Source organism: Chaetura pelagica, unplaced genomic scaffold (assembly GCF_000747805.2).
Source record: "Chaetura pelagica isolate M959 unplaced genomic scaffold, ChaPel_1.0 scaffold346, whole genome shotgun sequence".
Taxonomy (NCBI): Eukaryota; Metazoa; Chordata; class Aves; order Apodiformes; family Apodidae; genus Chaetura; species Chaetura pelagica.
The window spans coordinates 2988599-2998421 of record NW_009953797.1 but is presented as its reverse complement, the minus strand read 5'-3'; the positions used below and the strand labels follow the sequence as shown (position 1 = coordinate 2998421).

Here is a 9823-nt window from a genome sequence, read left to right as displayed (position 1 = left end):
AGGAGTGTGGAGCCTATAGCACCCCATGTGACTGCACTATTCCTAAAAAAGTTGTGTCCCTTTGGCAATGTTGATAGACAAATGCAATCTTTCTTTTCTTGTCCGAAAGCACAAGTTGCTTAGACCACTTCCCTAAATATTTACTAAATGAAAGTGTAAAAGTTGGCTGGGGAAGAAACTGCTGAGGTATAGCACATCAATTCCCTCTGCTGTTAGCATCCACACAACCTTTCAGGCTTGGCCTCCATGTCAGTAAAGCAGCAAGTGATAAAACACACACAGAGCACACAGCAAACTTGTTCAATCTGATGATCCTGATGAGGGTGGAAACATTGCAAATATTTTGTTCTGCAACTTTGGTCAGGAATTCAGCTCAGACAAGGAAAGAGTTTTTTTCATGCCCACACAAAGACACCAAATAATGCAAGCTGTAAGCTAAATCCATACCAACACCCTGTGGACACTGAAATGTGTTTGGGGCTAGAAGAGCAGAATCTGTATTTCTCAAGAGAGACAGCCTGAAAATAAGCATGTCTGTGGAAAGACATTTTACTCTCTGCAACATTGACTTTGATGCTTTTGTGTCATGCACTGCTCCAGTTAAGAGCATACTACATTAAGAGTAGAGGCAGAGAGCCCCTAAGGGCACAAGCTTCTTTACTTTGTCCAAATTGTGACTTACAGATGGTCAAACATTGCTGCTGTTACTGAAAATTTTGAACAACGAAACAAAGAACCCAGAAGGTTTTAAAAGCTCATTCTCTGTGGGTATTCCAGTAAAACAAATTTCTAGTTTCATCCTTCACATTCTGATTCTGAAGAAGATTAAGTCATATTTCACAGTTCTGATATGCCAAGCCTACAGGCTATACTGTGTTCTCAATCCATACATTAAACTCTAGTTGACACTAGTGAGAATTGCATGCCTGCACAGAAGGTATAAAATACCTTTGCCTAAGAATCTATAGCTAAAAAGCTATCAGCTTTCATCTTCAGTCTCTGGGAACTGGTACTCCTTCCAGTTTCAATTATATAATCCCTAATATGTTTTTGTTATGTCCTAAGAGCTTCTGAGAAAGCCTTGCTGTGCCACTCCTCTGCTTGATCACCCACTATCCATATTTTTGAGGAAGAAAGAATTTATGAGAAGTGTGAGAGATTACTACGATGAGAAAAAATGGGATTTTTCAACCATTCTGGATGTTAATAGCACAAGTATGTTCACTAACATCCCAAAAATTAGCCCTTTTTGATTTTGGCAGTCAATACAACCTCATTGACAAAATGCTAGCATTTAAAGTGCATTGATAACCAGACATGTCACTCATCAGGTTACAGGTTGATATTGATTAGTATATAGAAGAAAACAGCTTGACCACTACACATGACAGAGAAGTTAAGAGTTTAATGGCATTTTACTCTTCCCTCTCTTGCTTTCTTCCTCCCAGGTAACCATGCTGGGCAACTCTCTTTTCATCCACTAATGTGGCTTTGGGGCCTATGAGATGCTACTTTCACAGCCAGGAGGAAAGAACTACAGAAATCTGTAATCTAAGCATATGCAATAAGAGGAGAAAAGGCAGGAGAGACTGAAGGGTTTGAATGTCAATCACTATCAAGATGGGAAAGCAGATTTAAAATTTGATAATTAGGGGGAATAGGAGAAAACAGAAGCAGTTTTATGTTACTGCCTGACAGTGAAGGAGGAAAGAGCAAACTCTGAGGAAGCTGCCAATAGCCAAGCATTCAGGATAGAAGATGACAAAGTAGATATTGTTTGTTCTCCCTCCCTGGCCATGTAAATGAGGAAGACGTCCTGAATTAAGTTCTTAACATAGCAAGGCAGGAAGGAAGCAGCAGTCTGGGAGGTCTCACTGGATCTAGGATCAGACAGGCAGAGGGGATCTGGTGTACAGCCCAGGGGGTCAGCAACCTGAAAGCAGGTAGCCACATACCATGGAAATCTTTGCTGAAGGCATTTCAACCCAACGCATGGCTGTTTTGGCAAGAGGGTAGCACACTGCTATCAGCAGGTTATGGAGAAGGGAAGGATCCTGGTTAGTTCTTTTTTTTACTTTCATAACCACAGCATAGTTACAGTCTTAAAAGGAAAGAAAAAAAACCCAAAACCTAGAAGATTTTACACTTAAAGAGATTTTTTTTCCCCTTAAGAATTTTGGGGAAATAGAAAATCTGAAGTGATTTATGTCAGTACTTTTCTCAATATTTGGAAAGAAAGGACAAAACCAGCAGGGATTTTGCAGCAGCATTCAATTTCAAGTAAAATTGCAGTGAGTATTATCTAATCCTTAATATTCAAGAAAATCTAGGTTGTCGTATTAGTATTCAAAGATTTAGCAGACTACAATTTGCTCCCTCTGCAGCTGTCAGCTCTGTCAAATTAGGAGCATGTTCTTACCTCCTGTCACACTTACTGCAGGCCCCTGTCACACTTCTTTCATCTAGTCTCGCACCTGCATCAGTCTTCCCTGACAAAATGCCAGTCTTCGTACAGATCCTGCATTTTCACTGAAGCAGGAGGTAATCACCTAGACAGCTTTATGATCATGAGAACCACTGCAAAAAAATTAATGGACTAAAAAATTCCCTTTTATGATGTTATTATAAAGAGATTTTTTTAATTGCAGGCACAAAGGAAGCTATCACATAGTGCAGCTTTCTTATTCCCACAAGAAATTAATACTTGTGAGCAACAGTGACTGGTGCTTTTCATACTGCAGATGAACTAGATACCAACACCTGTTTTACTTACGACTGATACATATTTTCCCTTAATAAGACTTTCAGAAACTTTTGTCTTGGGCACACTTCCCAAATTTAAGTGATGCATGCCATGAAGTGTGGTACAAGGCATGTTGTTGTGTAATGTATCGGGTATTATGACTTAACTATTTGCAAGAATGAGCAAAAGGGACTTTATTTCCCTGCATCCAAGAAAATCCTGTCGATCCTTTTGTTTGAGAAATTCCTTTTGAACACCAGTCTGAAATCTAGATGAAAGGTAACCAACTGTGTCATAGATGCTCTTGCATTGCTCTTTCTGTGGAAATCAATTAAATGTTTGACCAATTCCTAAATCTTCAAATAATCTAAATTCATAAATGTTCCCACAGACTAAAGATGTAGAAATAGTTTATGATTATGCCACTAAAAACTGACCAGTATTATCAAAAGAGTTGTTCCATGCTCTATCCAGCACTTCCTAAAATAGAAGCTTTTGACATCACAGTTTTAGTAATCTTTAAACTTTGTGGGTTTTTGGAGAAGTCGTCTCTTTCTGTTCCAAAGCAATTACAGGAGCCATTTAAAAACCTCTGTATTAATATTTCACTGTATGGAAAAGAGAAGCTTCCCTCTTGCATTTCCAGAAAAGAAAGCCAGAGCACAAGACTTATTAGACTTAATAGGACCAAATGGCCAGCACTGGGCCCTAATTAGGAATTATATCCTTAAGCATACGCTGAACTCCATACATACACATTTAACTGAATTAGAACCTACGTGGCATTAGATTAATTTTTATGAGGCAAAAAAGGGCATTTAAGGTAAAGCAATGGCTTGTTCTGCACAAAAACAACTGAAACGTTCTCAGCTTTATCTGTTGCTGTCAGCCCTCTCACAGAAGGACAGTTTTGCCATGTGAACAAAGAAAAATCCTTTTGCTGTTCTTGTACTGAAAGTATTTTTTCAGCATTCTTGTAAAAGGGCAATTTCACTAACACACTTACTTTATTACCCTTCTTTAAAATAAACAGGAACACTACAACACAAAATAGCTACTGCAGAGTTCGTGGTCCTTTCTGAGGCTGCTGCCTTATGGGAACCCCCAGCCTGTACAGGGCCTGTGCAGCCCCCATGTGCTCTCCACCCATGAGTCAGCTGTGTCTAATCCCATGGGGGGCCTCACCTCATGCATCTCACCTCCAAACCTTCACCTTCCTGAGAAAGGTCAACATTGGCCTGAATCTTCCTGGCCTGCTGTCTTGATGCTACTGTTCAAGGCAGATGAAAAGACTGCTTTCCGACCTCAGTGAAAATTGCATCATTACTCCTCCCTAATGGGAGATGTGATTATAAAGGAGTAGTGGACAAAGTCACCATGTTCCTTGCTGGTGCAGCTGGCCTCATGGGCTATTCAGCATGGGCACGATTTTGGATGTCAGCTTTGATGACTAAATTATCCAGACCTTTTTTGCACGCAAACAGCAAGGCTAACACAATATCCTGCAGCAGGGAAGTCTGCCCGCATTCTCCATTAAGAAATACTTCCTGTGTCTTATGAAGTATACAGTCTTTCACTTCATTCATTGAACTATTCCAATGGTATTTTAACAAAACTGGATGAGATAGGCATAAATGATCATTTCTATATAAAATCAGAATATAGAATATTCTAATATGGATATATATAGAATATAAAATTAGAAAAAAAATTACTAATGCTGAGCTTCATATTTCCTGTTCTATGCTAAGCAATGATCTTAAGGGTAAAATATTTTGACCAGCACTGTTTTTAGAACAAGATCTGTTGTCAGGCTCTGTAAGTATATCCACATATATATTGATAACCAGCAATTTTAGAATAGGTTAAATTTAATATCCATGTATGCCCTGTCTTCCTGGCAGGGCAGAAACGAAGTAGGCAGTGGCTGGGGAATGTGTTCAGGGTCACATTTCTGATCTGATCCGCACCTTACAGTGGGGCTCTCGTTCTCCAAACACCACTTATTGCATTGCCCTGTAATTTCTACCCTGCCCCTCATCTGAGCCTTTAAACACACTCCCAAAACACAATAATATCATGTTGGTAACAGCAGCTGCATCTCCAATATGGTACAAAGCTAAGCAGTAATACAGCACTTGTCTAAGTAAAGCACACAAAAGGGAAGTACAATTTGCTCTTTCCTAAAATTGAAAAGCTTCCTTCAAATTTTATGCAAGGTTGATTTCTCCAGAGTAAGGTCAGGTACAGCCTACAAAACAGACAACTGTTTGTTTCTGCTTGAGGGTCCAGGGCTGGGACACTTGGCTCTGGCCGTACAGAGACAGACAGCTATGCCTGGTCAATTTGCTCCAGGCATGGAGACTTGCTTTTCTCTTCCTGCAGGGAGCAAGATGCAGTGGAGCACGGCCATCTCCATGATGGTGTTTGCATGGCTGTTTGCTGCCTTTTGGGCTGTGATGCCCTTGCTGGGGTGGGGTGAATATGACTACGAACCCCTCCGAACCTGCTGCACCCTGGACTACAGCAAAGGTGACAGGTGAGAGCTGGGGCCAGCTCCCAAGGAAGCTGGAAGGAGGGTTGAGTCTGCCATCCTCTAGGCTGGCCTTGGCAGTGTACCAAAAACCCTAGCTGTCCCCCATCCTTCTTGCTGGGGCAGATGTCACACCCTAATGCAGGGCAAGGCAGGCACAGCCTGAGAGTGCCATGACTGCACAGCAGTATGCAGGAACAGCTGTAGTCAGCTTCCTCCATGGGAGAGGCTGATGCTCAGGTTTCTCCTACTCACTTACTCCTTGGTCATCTATAAGGTGCATTTTTTTCTAGGTTTAGGACTTGATGCTCTTTCAGCATGGCTTTATTTTTATGCAGTCTAGTGATGACCTCTGAGTAGCCATGTTTGTGTTTAGAAACCTGTTGTGATTTTCTGCAATACTATCCATCCTGCACACAACAGCATGGTACAACTTATCCAGCCTTCAGCAAATGCTGCACCTAAAGCATGTTGACAAAACTGGTTTATTCAATTTTAAAAATACAACTTAGTGGGTATTTAAAACAAGTTTACAGAGATGCCCTAGAGAGGAATTAACAACCTCTTTATCTTCCCTCCTCACCTCTTCCAGAAACTATATCACCTACCTTTTTGCTCTGTCCATTTTCAATTTCATTATCCCTGGCTTCATCATGCTGACAGCCTATCAGTCCATACAACAGAAGTTCAAGAAAAGTGGGCACTATAAGGTAAGAAAGCTTCCTCAGCTCCTGCAAATGCCTTGCCAATAGGGCTGCATCCAATGGAGACAAAGTCCTCCAAAAGCCAATTTCTTTCACAGAGGCTCTGGCTCAGCTCCTTCTGTGCTAATTCCCCAGTGTTCCTTGAGTAGGACATTAGTGCAACACAGGATGGGGCCACTCAGAACATTAATGGAAAACCCATCCTTAGAGATTTCAAGATTTGACCAAACAGCCACATCTGCCCTGATCTAGAGCTGTAAATAGTTCCCCATCAAAGCAGGGGTCAGACTAGTGACCTTGAGGATTCCCTTCCACCAACACTGGTCCAACTCTAGTCACAAAACAAACAGACAGCACACAGAATATTTGCTAATAGCATATCAATATTTATCCAGAGCAAATTTGCTCAGGAAGGATCATTATTTCCTGCTTTGCTACAGGCTCTTAGCTTATGGCTGAGGAAGTCAACCAGAACTGCAGCACTACAAGGGAGCACACAGGCAACTCATGGGGGTAGAAGGGCCTTCCTAAACATGCCATGTTTACACTTGGCTGAGGAAATTCAGAAAGCTTTATGAGCTGGAAACAAAGGAATTGCTCTGGCATTGCAGGTTAATGGAAATGTAATGTGGTGATTATATGAGTTGTTTCCTCAGGTGCAGGCTATACAGTCTGGGGTATTATGCATGGCTGATAGACACAGCCTGTCCCCTGCACTCAGTAAGTTCTCAAGGGGGATGTTAAACCAGCAAAGAGATGGTCAGGCAGACTAGTTTTAGCTGTCTGGATCATATACATGTGCCCTTTACATAATTACTGAACAAATCTCATTGTTCGTTAGTATAAGTCAATTACCCTTTTTTTTTCCAGTGAGTTTATGTGATTTCTTTCTTACGATATTCTGTAGCTGTGCAGATGAATTAGGATGCAGAAAATTTAAGGATAAAATTATCACTTCCCTATTAATTAATATATAGAAGATACTTGGGGACAGCTGACCATGAACACCACAGACAAGATCCTAGCAAGAAGGACACAGGGATCCTGCTACCACGACACAAATGCTGCTTGCATCCATCTGTTGCACTGCTGTAGTAGTGGCTTCACACAGTTTATCTGTCTGCAAGACCCTCTAAGAAGTCAGCAAAGTATCATTCTGTTTTCAAATTAACACATGCCCTCACCCCTCAGCAGCAATTACTGACCATGGTTTCTAGGTCTAGCACACACCCTGATAAAACTGAGCTACTCCAAGGTGCTTTGTCACCTCTGCCCAGGAGCAACTGCCACTCCCCACCTGGCCTCCAGGAACAGGGTTTTGGGGCTTGCTGCACAGGCAGCCCTTGATGCTGTGGGAGCTGTGCTCACACATCTCTGATTTCAAAAGTAAAGTGGCTATAACACGAAATATCCTGCTGGCTGATCCCTTCCTAGTACTGAACACAAACCACAGTCTCACAGGGTCTGTCCCATCCACTTGTTGCTGTGTGTGGTTGTGAAACACAAAGGAATTAACTGCTCTTGTTTTTCAGTTTAATACTGGTTTACCATTGAAGACGCTGGTCATTTGCTGGGGTCCCTATTGCCTTTTATGCTTCTACGCAGCAATTGAAAATGTGATGTTCATTTCACCAAAATACCGCATGGTATGTCTACGCTACCCAAGGGAATTCAAACAATGTCATCATTCTCCTCAGTCTCCTCTCTAAGTTCCTATAGAACAATGCCAATTTACTCACAACTGGGTTTACTTTTTATAACATACATAGCAAGTGGTTCATTTTCTCAAAGCATTCTGATCATCTACCACTTCTAAGGCAAAACAGCTAAGCAGAGTGATATAACAGGCATTGTATTACTTCTTCGATCAAGCAACCATTTAGGAAGTCAGAGGCTATTTCTTCAACAGATAGTACCCTATACTGCTTCATGGTTTGCAGGAGCTTTTTGTGTCCTTCACAGAGCCAAGTACCAGCTCAAAATTTTCAACTTTGAAGAGGCTGTCCGTCTCATTCATTTTTCTTATGCTTCCCCTCTCCTCAGGGATGCTGCAATTGATCACTCTTAAGGTTATGCTGCCTCTTTTTTTTCCATTTTTGTATGAGTCTTGGCTCCAAGGCTTCCTCTAGGACTCAGTAATAGCACAAAAAACCTTTAAACTTTCATTCACTCCCCCCCCCAAAATCAGCCCAGTTTCAGGTGACCAAGTGCAGTACTGTACTTAGGTATCCAGTATCCCACATAAAATGTGTTAGCAATAATAGCTCACATCAAAAGATGTCCATGGAACACCCTTCACTCCTTCCAGTGTTTGTATTCATGCTCAACCAAAATATCCCAGTTTCATGTAATGCTGATCTAAATTCTTTCTCCTGGAGACTAATTTCCTGGGCAAGGAACTGACCAAATTGCTTTTACCTCTAATATCTCTTGAGGTAGCAAGCTGCTGTCATCAGAGACAGGCAATTTTTTTGGTAACAGGAAACTGAGCCTTGGCTGAAATCAGCCCATTGGCTCCTTGGTGCATTTTTTCTATTAACAAATATTGTGTCTCACAACAGATTCCTGCCGTCATTGCCAAGACTGCGCCAATGGTGGACGCCTTCGTATATGCCCTGGGGAATGAGAACTACAGAGGAGGAATATGGCAGTTCCTCACAGGACAGAAGATTGAGAAAGCAGAGGTTGATAACAAAACTAAATAATTCATTACAGCATTAAGCCAAATTAAAACAGGTTCATTACTGAAAGCAAAATGGTAGAGGAAACTGTGCATTCTCTGATATGTACATGCAAAGGCGGTTCCACATTGGAAAGGCCATGTATTGGCTACAAGCAATGAAAACCTGAAAGTCCTTCAGATAACTGTCCAAAATACCAAGAGCTGCTTGTCAAACAAGCTGCCTTAAACCTGTGTTGATTATCATCAGTCTCATTTTATATATACCACTGCAAATAAACTATGTGCTGGAAATAATTTTTTTTCCTGATATACTAACATAAAAGCTGGGCAAATTAACTGAAGTAGGGTATTCATTTATCCAGTGAGACCTTCTCAAATCAATCTGTGCAGTTTGTCCATATGGTAATGTCTGGATTACTAAAAGATTAAAGTATCCAGTATTACACCACATGTCTGTAGAAAGAACTTGTTCATTTGAACAACGCATTTTCAATGCACCCAAAATGGGAGTTCCAAAATTTCCATGATGAATCTGCCATCCTAATTCCATAAAAATATTTCAGAGGGCATTTTACCCCAATAAGAAATACTAACTTGGCCGCTGTTCAAATTAGTTAGTGTGTGACATTCAACTTTGACACACACATTCAACTGCATCAGACTTTGCAGTTGCTGGTTACCAGGACAATTAACAAGCTCACAGTCCATCCCAAAAACATTAATCTTTTATCAAACACTGAGGAAAAAGTATATGGAGTTACGGGTCAGATTCTGTTCTAAAAATGTCGTAAGAATAACCATTAACTTCTTATCTGCCATTAAACTCCTCTATGCTCTGTACAAGTGATAACACTCACTGAATCACTTGTGACTAAAGAGTCTGAGCAAGTAAAAAGCTACTTATTTTACAATTAATACATATTTTAAACTACTAGAAGTATCTACCTTAAATGCTTATATTTGCTCACATTGCCTACAGGATAAAAAACTGTCAGTTGATGTTGCCTGTTACTACAAGATGTGTCTCAGAATGACCCATTTGCAAAAAAAAATATGTCCACGGAACACAGAATACAAAAGACTGTGCATACAAAGAGCGAAACCTAAGTGATTCTTACAGGGATCATATGGTTCATTTCCAAGCACTGACAATTGAAAGA

General features: G+C 40.8%; 1 protein-coding gene across 1 annotated transcript in view; it reads left to right on the top strand.

The window, feature by feature from the left end:
- Window positions 1-8879, top strand: part of RGR (retinal G protein coupled receptor) — a 15610-nt gene extending 6731 nt beyond the window's left edge. Inside the window, exons 4-7 of the mRNA XM_010001137.1 lie at window positions 5129-5282; window positions 5869-5986; window positions 7513-7626; window positions 8542-8879. Coding sequence (XP_009999439.1) covers window positions 5129-5282; window positions 5869-5986; window positions 7513-7626; window positions 8542-8685 — 530 coding nt within the window. The 3' untranslated portion in view covers window positions 8686-8879. The remainder of the gene's footprint in view (window positions 1-5128; window positions 5283-5868; window positions 5987-7512; window positions 7627-8541) is intronic.
- The last annotated feature ends 944 nt before the right edge of the window (window positions 8880-9823 follow it).